Raw genomic sequence first — 12,885 nt, 5'->3', positions numbered from 1 at the left:
ACCAGGAGGCTAGCATTTGGGGTTTGGTCATGGCGAGCAGATCTCTGGGAAAGCACTTACAGTATTTGCATACGCCAATTCTTGTCGCATCCTTTGCAAAGGCGTCTACTGCTTCGTTGCCACTAATTCCACTGTGACCGGGAATCCAGGCCAGAGTTACCTCAATTCCCGCACAATGACATCGGTACAGAGCTTCCTTAATTTGGAGGGTGATGGAGAAATTGTCTTTGGAATGAAACGGTAGCTTAATAATGTCTTGGAGGCAACTTAGTGAGTCTGAGAAAACCAAACATTTATTAATTTTATGGGACTCAATATATAAAATGGCTTCGAGTATTGCAATTGCCTCTCCCGAAAAGACCGAATTCAGATAGGGGGATTTAAAACTGAGTACGACATTGAACTTGGGGAACCAAACCGCGGCTCCCAAGTCGCCATGTTCGTGTAATTTTGAAGCGTCGGTAAAAACAGTAGTCCAGTCATGCCATTCTCTCTCAACTATATCGTTGAAGACTTGGTTTGCTCCAGGGGTATCTTTCATGATGCCAAAACTAAGATAGACTGTTGGGCGAAACGTTAAACATTTAAAATCAGTTTCAAACAACGGGTTCATATAATTTTGGTAAATAGGGAATGGGAGATTGGAAATTTTGTTAAAACTGTTGATAAGAAGGGGGGGTTTCTTGTGTGACCAATAATTGGAGGAAGGGATAATCTCCGACAAGGATTGCAATACGGGAAGCAAAGGGTGAGAAGAATATTGAAAGATCTTGAAGAGGAATCTATTAGCAAGGAATTGTCTACGTAGATGTAGAGGGGGCTCCAGACATTCGACTTGAAGAGCGTTTGTTGGTGAGGATTTCATGGTACCTGTGATTATTCTCAGGCATCTTGCCTGGATTCTGTCCATCTTAGCCAAGGCTATTTTGTTGCATGGTTCCAGAAGGAAGCCGCCATAATCAAAATGACTTCTAATGATTGCGTTGTACAGGAGCTTTTGGTTATACGGATGTGATCCCCAACGAACACCAGAAAGTGCACGTAGGACATTTATGCTTTTTTCAGCTTTTTGACAAATATAGTTGAGGTGATGGATGCCAGATAATTTTGAGTCCAAAATAATGCCTAAAAATTTTACTTTTTCCCTCAGTTCTATGATTTCCCCATTAACATGTATTTCAGTTTCAGGGAGGCGTCTCTTGCGGGAAAAAACGACAGCTGTGCTTTTGTTAGCTGAAAGAGAGAGGCCGTGATCGGTAAGCCAAGAGTCTAGGTAAAAAAGGGCTGAGTTGAGGCGTCTTTCAGTATCTGAAAAAGATTTGGAACAAGCGTACAGGGCGATATCGTCTGCATATTGCAAGATTTTGCAGAAGCAATTGACTGAAGTGCCGAGGTCAGACGTGTACAAGCTGAAAAGGAGAGGGCTAAGAACGGAACCTTGAGGCAAGCCGTTCCAGACCATACGGGAGGGGGTTGTGGAACCGTTAACACGCACTACGATAGAGCGACCCATAAACATGTTGTAAATGACATTGATCATCTTCAGAGGAATACACAGATTGAGCATCTTCTGCCAGAGTAGTGGAAGATTCACGTTATCATAAGCTGATGTTATGTCTAAGAACACACCTATGACGTGTTTTCCCTCGGAGAGGGCTAGTCGAACATCTGATGAAAAAATGCTTAGGCTGTCCATAGTGCCCATGCCTTTTCGGAAGCCAAACTGGCTTCTGGGTAACAATCCCTTGCTCTCTACTATCCATTCCAGACGGTTTTTTATTAGGTGTTCCATGATTTTAGCTAAAACAGATGATAGGGCGATAGGTCGATACGAGTTTGCATTAGATGGGTCTTTCCCAGGTTTTATGATTGGAATGATAATTTGGGTTTTCCATGAAATAGGGACTATGCCAGATTCAAAAATTGTGTTTATAATATTAAAAAAAAAAATTTTGGTAGGATTAGAGGACCTGGTAATAGCATTTTAAATGACAGTTGGAAAAAAACTAGGAGTTTTTTTTAATATCCGGCTTTTCCTTCGCATTTAGCCAATGAAAGGGTTAAGGCAGAATTACAGATTATCGACGAGGTACGGAATTTGGATGAAAAAGGATTGGGAAGGTGGGTAGCTGTTATATCTCATACATATTAAAGCTTGATATTATTATTTTCAATAAATAAGGCCAGAATATTGTAAACATCTTTGTTGTATAAATATAATAAACTTACTATGGAGGTGGGGAGTGGGACACTGATGGCTAGGAATTCGTATATGAAAGTAGCGTGGTCAATTGAGGGGTAGGAGAAGAAGATATGATTTAGATCGCCATAGGCCCCGCATGAGCATCCAGGGTCAGGAACAATGTTGAGTTTGAACAGGTGGACAGGAGTTGTCACGTGATTAAGTCGTAGTCTACAAATAATGGAGTTGATTCTTTATTTTTTCCATCCTTTAAGCTCTTTACCCAAGGTATACGCAAAAAGCAGTCCGTAGATTATTTTTGGAGCATAACCTCGCAATATGCTCATTTTATCGGTAACGGTAAAATTGTTTGATCAAATGGTTTAGGTATCTACTATTAAAAAGAACGGTACTCCACAAATATACAGTACATCTAAGAATATCGTCTAAAGAATGTGCTAAAGTGTTACACGATAGATCGTATAAAATCCTGAAAACAGGCTGAAACAAAAATCTAAACCGAAATATTTAAGAATAAAATGTAACTTTGTCTTAGAATATAGAAACCAACTTTGTACAGAATTTTTATACCGAGATATTTATATCTCTTTATGTGAATTTAGGTTTTCCATTGGAGCCCTATTAGTTATTAAATTCACATTTATTCCAAAATTTGCAAATTGCAGCGCCGTCCGCTCGCCCATCAGTCGCCACCAAATTTTCCACCAAATTTTATTCATATTAATTTGTATTGTTTAGTGTTGAAGTCTCTATTTTATGACCGCACAGCACTCTCTAGCATGAATAACCAATGACAAAATGCCCCATTTATGCTTAGACTATGGAAAATTCCATCCTTTAGACTATGGAAACTAAACTAATTCTTTTATTTTTTTCCATCCTCTAAGATTTGTTGTTGTTTTTTCTTTTCTTTCCGTTACGAAAAAGGCAAAGGTTACCATACAGCCATACAGGTAAACCGTACAACCAAGTCAAGTCTATGAATTTTTCTTTTGTTAGCTTTAGGTAAATAGGCCAACATCAATCATTCAGTCCATTAAATATGGATCGGAGTGGAGAGTACTTTCAGGGTGTATAATTCCAATTCTGGGTAAAGTTTCAATTCCGCGAATACGTCTACTCCATTGCTCGTTAATTTCGAGTATTTTGTCAATTCCGATATATTTCAAATCCATTGTAAAGATTTTTTTACTGTAAAAAACAAATGAAATTATACTTAAATACTTAGAATAATGACGCATAGAAACCTAGTCCGCACACGCTAAGTGAGGCAAATTGAAGCGCGCCCTAATGGGCCTACACGAGCGGGCGGGTCTTCAGTGCTCAAGGTCAACTTGCACTGCGAACAGATCAAGAATTTTAGCTAAAAATGACGAAATGTGCGGTAAATGAGTGTAAAAATACGTCAGACAAACATAAAATAGATACTAACATCACATTCCACAAAGAAGTAACGCGTTTCAACTTGTATTTTTATATAAATATTCACTAAAACCGAAAATTAACCTACTACTAAAACTAGCCTACATAAATTTGATATTTGCCTCACTTGTGAAAGTTCGTTTGATATGAAACTATCATTCTATACATGTTCTATAGTTAATATTAATATAATTCTAAGCTTAAATATGAATGTAACTTTCAATGTCCTTGAGAAGCTCTTGAGTACTGCGCAGGATCGGACAGGTATACAGTAAATATAGCTAGCAACATTTGGGCCAAAAATAGATAACCCTTCTTAATGCCATTGTTAGAAAGTTACAAAAACAAAATTACAATCGTAATCAGAAATTTCTCGTGGCTTATTAGATAAACTATTGACTAAGAAATTAATAAGTATAATATTCAGTTTTATTTAACATCGTTGATTTTATTATATATCTACATTACGATGTTTCATTTTGTTAGGCAAAAAATAAAATGTAAATTTTTTGCAGACTTTGCTTACGCCCTGAGCCTCAGTGATGTAAAACACATATATGCCAAATTTCAAGAAGACTGAATTACATTTAGAGGTTGCACACTTTGATCACTTTTGAAAAAAGGCAGCAGTTTTGTAGGCAAAAATACTATTTTTCTATGTTAATTATTTTTATTGAGAAAAGTACAAATCACGAACTTAAAATTATATTGAAACAAGACGCTAAGATTAATACGCAAAAGATGTGCTATATAATATATTAATCAACTTTTTTTTAAAAGAAAACAAATGACGGGATTAACACGTCGTGCGCCTGATGGTAAGGGACACCAGAGTAATAATTGCAATGCCACTCAGATCTTTAAATCACAAAGGTCCACCGCGCCCACCACAAGACAGCACCTTAAGACATAAGTTAACAAACCCCATGTATCTGTAATTTCACTTTGAACGATACAATCCCTTTTAATGTTCATTCTGTGACGACTTTTCTGTGATATACTACTAACCTGAAGAAGAATTTTGTTTTTGTTGTTCGTCAATGACCGATTCATTAAATTTTTTTATTAGAGCAGTTTCTCTCTATGTCTCAAGCTCTTTCTGTCGTACTACTGACCACCTTAATACCGGTCACATGGTTTCTTAGAGATTCACGCAAGTATTCCGTCACGTCGAGGAACCCAAACAATTTAAACAGTCTTTGTTTTCTTGTTGGCTTAAGTTTTTTCCTTCAAAATCGGATTTTTACCCTCTAATCTTTTCATTTCCTTTTTATTTGTTCGTTTGGTTTCTAAATTTTTAACTATATTTTCCAGCCTAAAACAACCAATCTTACGTTTGTTTCTGTCAGCAGAAAGTGTCTCCTAGCAATTGTTTTTTGAAGTGCTCAGAAGTTGTATGTACAAAACATTCTTTGGTGCCAAAATTGAACGTATATGAGACTGACAAAATGTGCAATTAATTTCATTCTTTTCAATTCTTTTCAATTTTAAGTGCATAATATTGCCATTGTCATCCATATTGCTCGATGCAGACTCCCTGAAATTTTGTAACTGAAGTAGTTCCTAGACCAACCTCCTGGGTACTCGAGTACGACTTGTAATAACTCTTTGTACTCTTCTCTTGGATGGTTACCGACGTTCAGAACGTTTTGGATTGACGACCTCCGTGATCATGTGGCTTGCACACCGGTTTTCATGGTGTCGCCGTATCTGAGATACCGGGTATGATCCGCGGCCGGATAATGTAGAAAAACCGACTTGATCTGACTGATAAACTGAAGAAATTGACAATATAGAATGTCTCGGATCTGGGTGTTTGTGACAGCGTCATTGTTTCCGAATTTCATAACATAAGTGCTTTAGTTACTTACTTTGAGACAAGTGCGACGTATGTGATGTTGTCTAATGTTGCCCAATCTTATTCCTTTGAATACTCCGAGATCCTAAAAACTTGCTACTAAGTAGGTAAGTAGGTATTCTAGTAGCCAAATTCCTGTTATGGTTCCCACTTTAAAGTACAATTAACTACAAAAAAAGTAAAGAAATACCTGAAAATTCCATATTCGAAATTTCACAAGTATAAAATAAAAGTGACCAAAGTGTGCAACCCCTAAATATTATCCAATCTTTTTGAAATTCAGCATATATATCTTATACAACACTGAGGCTCGGGGCGTAAGCAAAATCACATAAAAATCACATCTTTGGAATAATTAAACACCCTAATATACATTGTGTCAAAATGGCTTGTTTCTTTTCTGGTTCCTTTTAATTTTACCGCGTGTACCGTACAACCACTATCAATTCATGTACACAAACAAGTTAAATCTAAACTTCCTTTCTTCTTTCTACACCAACAACTTTTCAGAGTTGAAAAATGTGAAATGAATTTTAATGTATACTGGCAATGCCACTGAAAACATGTAAAACCAGTATAACTATATATACATATATTACGGAAACTTTTGCGAGCATGCGCACAACAACTCACGAAAGTTTATCGTAATCGGATGAATAATAATGAAATGCATAAGGGACAAACAAACAAACATTTATAATTAGATGATTATTATCTACAGATATTAGTTTCGCAACAAGTCCAATTATTTCCTATTTAATTTGTCGTAGTTGATCTCCATGACGACAGTTCTAAAAAGATGATACCAATATTACGCGGCTGATATCCTCTTAAGGGGAGAGCGAGTTCTGTTAGTGCATGAAATGATGTTGCGTGGGCCATTCGTAACTGTTCATTATTTGACAAGGCTATAGACTCTATTTTTGGCCAGCTCCATTTTCTTATACATGTCTTTAGTGAAAGGATCGAAGTATTTAAACTTCTTAAGACGGCGGAAGATGTTATCCAAATCATTTTGCCTATCAATCGCACACATGATGTCCCACTGCAAAAAAAATATAGAACATATTTCGATAAAACCGCACTTGAGTATTGTACCAGCATAGAATGTATATAGATTGATGATAGTTATGATTGGATGTAATGTAATGTTTAATTCTCGTAACAAATCTCGTAAAAATCCAGATACAAACAGTGAACATCAAATAGTCACCATCCAGCCAACTATTAATATAGAGGAGTTGATGATGGTAAAAATGTACCTCTGAAACAGTGACGTTTAAAAAGTCTAGTATACTTTTTAGCTCATTTCTGGTGTCGTTGATCAAGTTTTCGTAGAACACGACGAGAATTGGGCCTTGGTAGTTAGTAAGCCAGTCAGTGTACAGTTTTGTCCATTCTTGTAAATGAAAGGTGACCCTAGATGACCACTTGTCGGGTGATCTAAAAAGGTAATTAAAGTTTATATTATAATGCATTCCAATTTCATTACGATGAATTAGCTACAGCTATCTCACCAATGGGGTTCTGCCTGATTCCGTTGTACGTCTTTAAAGTTGTTGCAGTTTCTATGCATATATGTACGAGCTGTGCTTGGAGTTTCTTTGAAGGGCAAGGTACGGAACGGGGTTATCCGACAGAGAACTAAGGTCTCGACGTAGCTGGTAGAACAAGCAAGCTGAAGTGGCAGTGGGAAGCGAGTTCTTGAGTGGAGACTACGGCTCGGAAAACGTAGTGTAGGACGCCCTATGGCCAGATGGATGCAACGAGCTGGGGCCTAAGTCCAGCGGTGGATATATTGTTGTTGATGATGATGAGTTTCTATGCATCTCCATTCTTATTTGAGAGGACCACACTATATCAAAGCTATCGAGGTTGTCACACGGTCAATTCCGTTGTGAATAGCCATGTGGATATCGTTTAGCACAGCTTGAGCTGGTCAGATATAGTTTTACGTCCGTGCCATAAGAGTGAAAAGGGTGTTTCGATGACGGATGACGCTACTCGACCCTTGGGGAACACACAATATCGTTTTCGCTCTTACTGCATAGAAGTAATGCTTTTTTTAATGCTTCAAGACGATTTCGCGTAAGTGACTTTGTGTAAATATTTATAATGCCTGTTGTTGATTATAGCTCGTTTGTTTAGTTACCCAGTCCAGAAGAAGTTTAAGTTACGAAAATAATTATTAATGACTCACTTTCTAAACACAGATGGTGGCGCGACAAAAACATGAAAATTTATTAATACTATTGTTTCATTATCACTTTGTTCATATTCAATTTTTTTTGCGTATTCCATGTTATATGTAGCCTGCAATAAATTATAGTTATTAAGCCTGGGGTCTTAACTGAAGCAATTTCTCAGCAGAGAAGCAGAGACAGAGTAGCAGTTTTCTGGTAGCCGTAATGGTATCTGGCTTCGTGTAGAAACTTTCAATAGATGGCGCTATGGGAAAAAGCCGTTTAAACCTAACATAAAGATCGCAAGATTATGAGATTCGCAAGATTGCTATTTCGATCAGTTGACAGAATGGCCGAAGGAATTTTTCTTTGTGATTGTTCGATGTTTGTATCAATAATATCAGATACAAGTAGCAGATTTAATTTATGGAATGCTTACTAATGATCATCGCACCTTTCAGGTGAAGGAACACATCGAAAGGAAACCTCAACGTTGGAAGAATAAACCCTTCAAAAGTATTATATATTGTCTATAAATCGGTTTGATCCAGAGTGGCTGTATTTCAAAATCTGCAAGATGTGGAATGGTCTCCTGAAGTATTGCCTTTGCGCTATGATATGATATGAGGTTCTTCAAAAAGCGTGTCAGCTGGATTCTCAAAGACTGGCAATGCATAGGCAACTCATCCGATGTTGCAGATGTCCATGGGCGACGATGACTAATAACTCCTATCATGTGCCTCGTCTGCTCGTTCGCCTTCTACATTACATAGAAAAGAACTCCACGTAAATGTATCAAGTACTTAGTTACCAATATAGAGTCTCTCGGATTCCGAATGAGCAGTATGATTGAGTCAAATTGGGCTGATTTTATGGTCCTGTTAACATCGTAGTGGTTCTTCACCACTAGCACTGAACCATCGTTGCAGTACTCTCCAGGGAATCCTACTCCGTGTAGTAATGTATCGTTGTACATTGATCCCGTTAGTACGCCTGGAGAATTACTATAAAATTATGATTTATGCCTGGGGAATTTAACAATCCAAATTAAATTTTAAACCTGATCAAGTAGATGGTAAGTAAAGTAGTGGTCAATGGCCTCAATCTTCTCGTTAGAACAGACTCTAGCAAAACTGCTGAAACGAGCACGTGTAGTAACTAAGCACGCAATACGCATTTTCATTGGTGGTTACCCTCGAGTAAAAACACTGCTACAGCCTAACAAAAGTAAGCGAAAAATTACATAAAATATTAGATTTGGAAAAGTACCAGTAGCTTGTTGCAAAAGGAATCGAAGCCAAGTGTTACCACATCCAGGGGCCGAGACCAAACCTACTGGATTACGAGGTTGTGATATTTTCCTTAGTTTTTTACACCATCTAATTGTTACGAGATCTTGCAACGGCAATCTAAAGTAGCTTTCGTCATTTGATATCAAAAAAACGCAAACAAAAAATACAAAGGATACAGATATTAACAACACATAAGTGATAATACTCTTGGGTATGATCATTCTTTTTAACATTTCAAAATGTTTATTTGGAGAAATTGTAAATAGGCTTAAGGTTTTATTTAATGCACGTTAATACTATTTAAACGTAAACAGATACTAAAACAAACAAATGTTTGTAGTAATATAAATGACAATTATAAAAGAAATCTAGAAGTTTTACTCTCTACCCAAGGACCGCTGAAATCATAGACTTAAAATCTACCAGCGTAGCAATACGCTGCCATAAGCAACCGAGTATTTTAAGTTCCCTCTAATGTCGCTAGATGGCATTGATCAATTTTACGCCATCTATATTTTACGCAATTACTGGATCGTGAAGCCCTTAGAAACAGAAAATAAATGTGGGATTAGGAACGTCTGAATGTAGTTTGTATCATGATAATATTAAATGTATCCGAACGAGGTGTGCGAGATAGAAGATCTGTGCGAGTGAGAGAGGAGAACGGTTGAGCTTTGAATGAGGTGAAGACGAAAAGACGTTAAGACGATTGCTCTGTACCAATTTACGAATTAAAAGTCCAAACAAGTTTCTGCGAATTTTTATCAACATTCTGGTTTTCTTTTATCCCTACATAAATTTATTATTAAAGAATTTTAAGCATTATAAAAGCAATTCATGCATACAAGAGAAGAAGTGGAAGGTCTGAAAATGGACTCCTACAGAATAAAAATTTTAATGTACACAATTTCTTTTTTGTGTCCTATAGTGGAATGTTCATTAGCTGAAATATTCAGACATCATAAATTATTATCATCATTAATATTGTTTTAGTGTCAAACCTTACTTTTTGTTTCTCTCTCATATACACAAACACAATTCATACAGAATCATAAAAAGTAGACGAGGATCATATAGATCTATTCTGATCAATGTCTAGTACGTCTTTTCTGACTATATCGATATTACCCACTACAAATTTAAATTTTGTCTAAGTGCGATCAGATTCTGGTAGACCTACATAAAGTAGGCATCTACAGGATCTTGCTGGAATATCTACACGGAACCTTTTTTTTATAAAATATAAGTGCGCATTTGACCTCCATCTCACCTGATCGAAAGTGATGATGAGGTCGACGATGTAGCATGCATGATGGAAAGAGGAAGCCGAAATCAAAATCAAGAAATCAAATTATGCAATTCCATCGCACACTCTGCGTGTATACCTTGTAGAATACCGATAAGCTGGCAAGTCTACGGCCTCTTAGCACGTTTGTCGATTGAATCCAAGGTGGCCAGTTGGTATTTAAGCAGAGCCATCCCATAAGTGTTCTCCATACACGACCGAACTTGTGATTGGTACAGCTGAAGCAACTGACCTATTGAATAATAAATTTTAAGCCTTGGTATCATTAATAGTTACTTCTTTTTTAGTCTATTAAGGCGTAAACAGTTATACTTAGGCAGAAAAAACACATTCAAAATGACTTTTTTCAGTTCTCAAAATATTATTTTAGAATAGAATAGAATAGAATTATTTATTTCGGACCATGATCCATAATAATGTTAGTAATACAGTAAATTTTTCTTACATGCTATGGTTAGTACAATACAAAATTACTTAATTTTAGTGAAAAGAAGTGAAAGTCTAGACCACTACCATACGCACATGTAGTTGCACCCAATGTAGTTGGTAGGGGCAGTCCAGCCTATTGGCAACAACGGCTAGGATGCTATTAGCGCTGCCGCGCATACGCATCGTAAGTGAGGCAGCCTTCTTGCGCATAATGGCATGAAAGCAATGTGTGTGCGCCTTCGTGAACATGCCGGATGCACTACAGTATCGCGGCAGCCCCATCAGCATCCCAAAAGCGTTGTTATGTTGCACCCTTAATGTATCCAGGGTTCTCTGCGTATACTTCACCCACAGGCTGCTTGTGTAAAAGTTTTGGCAATATGCTTTAAATAATGAAATTTTTACATCTTTGGTGCAACGAGCAAACCTGCGGGCGAGCATATTACATCTAACAGACAGGGCCTTTCTCTCCCTCTCCATGTCGGCACTATCATGCAAGTTATCGGTTACCCAGTGACCCAGGTACTAAAATTGAGAGACACGACTTATCTCACTACCATAGAGAAACACCGGCGGCACAGTTCCAACAGAACCTGCTTTCTGCTTAAAAACTAGGAGCTCGGTCTTTTTCATGTTATACCTGAGTCCATGGGCTTCCGCATATGTCTCCAATGTGTTCCGCATATCCTGAGCAGCTTACCAAGTGCACTGATCGCAGGAGTCAACAGCACCATATCGTCAGCGTAACTTATATTATTAATGAAAGTACCATCAATAGAGCAACCCAATTTGGCGCTGCTGAGTTCCACGATCAATGCATTAATATACAGGTTGAAAAGCTTCGGCAATGTAACCCCCTCTTGTTTCACCCCACATTTCAACCTGTAATCTTTTGAATACACTTCCGCCCATCTAACACTGTTAGTCTGATTTTCGTACCAGTAGCGGAACAACCCAGTGACTTCATCCGGGAGATCCGCCTCACAGGGCAGCTTCTGCTATAGCACGTCATATGAGACAAGGTCGAAAGCCTTTGAGAGGTCGAGGAAACACGCATACACGAGTGTCCTTCTTTTTGTGTAATACTGAACTGTATGCTTGAGGCATAATACCGCGCTGTCTGTGGATAGTCCGGGACTGAACCCGAACTGTGCGTCATGCAAGTCTAGGTGTTTCGTTAAAATGCGATCAAGCAAGCAGTCCAGTATTTTAGCTGTTATGGTAGCTAACGATATTAGCCTATAGTTACCTAAATCAGACACATCCCCCGTTTTATTTTTCACAAGTGGAACCAACACTGTACGCATAAGATTTACAGGCAGATACGTATGTATGTCTCATACACATACCAAACAAAAGTGCCAGTACCCTTGACAAATGGGCTCCCGCATGCTGGAAGTGCTCAATACTCAGACCGTCGTGTCCCGGGGACTTACCTCTTGACATACCTTTAATAACAGCTGCGACATCTGTCGCCGTTATGTCCACCATCGGTGTAATGACATGACGGCCACCAGCATCGAGCACCCCACCGCCGACAGTCGCACCGGAGGCTCAACTTTAAAATGTTCCATAAACAAGTCCGCGATTTTATTGGGTTCGGCTACCCCGTTCACACTCACAGGAAGACCCGACCGAGGACTGAGCTTGTTAGTCTCTTTCCAGAATTGGTGGAAATTCTTATTATTGTGATGTGATGCAATTATGTCCATCTTGATCTGTTCCTGATTCCCTTGGCACCATTTAAGTCGAGCTTTGAATGTCTTTTTAGTTGCACACATGTACTCATAAACGGGGACCCGGGAAGGTTTGCCATGCATGACCCAATTCTGGAAACTCAGCCGGGCCTCCCCATGTAAGTGCTTCACGTGCTTATTCCAACCAACAACTTTACAAAACAAAAAATACTTAAGATTTCGCGATTGTTGCACATAGGAAATGAAACTATTTTTCAGATCTATTCGCGTATATTTCTTTTTTCAAACAAGCCAATGTGTGCCACAGCTGACTGGACTCAAATACGCAATTTAGATTCCAAAAAATAGTATCATTTCTAAAACAAACATCAGTTAATAGATAATGAAATAAAACAAACATATATTATGCAGCACTACTCGTATCCCAAGCTACAATAATGTACCCACAGGTAACACGCTGCACTCGGAAGCGGTCGGGTTACATAGAGAAATACA

The 12,885-nt window shown here is 38.1% G+C and overlaps 1 protein-coding gene across 1 annotated transcript; it reads right to left on the bottom strand.

Moving 5' to 3' along the window:
• Window positions 1–6,218: 6,218 nt before the first annotated feature.
• Window positions 6,219–9,002, bottom strand: LOC113228988 (WSCD family member CG9164-like). Its single transcript, XM_026462454.1, has 5 exons — window positions 8,936–9,002; window positions 8,478–8,659; window positions 7,684–7,796; window positions 6,746–6,926; window positions 6,219–6,528 (listed from the first exon to the last, which is right to left on the bottom strand). Exons 2-5 carry the CDS (start codon window positions 8,640–8,642, stop codon window positions 6,379–6,381), a joined length of 609 nt encoding a protein of 202 aa, XP_026318239.1. The 5' UTR covers window positions 8,643–8,659; window positions 8,936–9,002; the 3' UTR covers window positions 6,219–6,378.
• Window positions 9,003–12,885: the final 3,883 nt, after the last annotated feature.

Source organism: Hyposmocoma kahamanoa, unplaced genomic scaffold, assembly GCF_003589595.1.
Source record: "Hyposmocoma kahamanoa isolate Upper Pololo Valley unplaced genomic scaffold, ASM358959v1 263, whole genome shotgun sequence".
Lineage (NCBI taxonomy): Eukaryota > Metazoa > Arthropoda > Insecta > Lepidoptera > Cosmopterigidae > Hyposmocoma > Hyposmocoma kahamanoa.
This window is presented reverse-complemented; position numbering and strand designations above follow the sequence as displayed.

Coding starts and splice junctions, on each gene's coding strand:
- LOC113228988 (XM_026462454.1), bottom strand. CDS start 8,642: ATGTACAACGATACATTACTACACGGAGTAGGATTCCCTGGAGAGTAC. Junction 6,927..7,683: donor CCACCATCTGTGTTTAGAAA/GTGAGTCATTAA, acceptor TTACCTTTTTAG/ATCACCCGACAAGTGGTCAT. Junction 6,529..6,745: donor TAAACGTCACTGTTTCAGAG/GTACATTTTTAC, acceptor TTTTTTTTGCAG/TGGGACATCATGTGTGCGAT.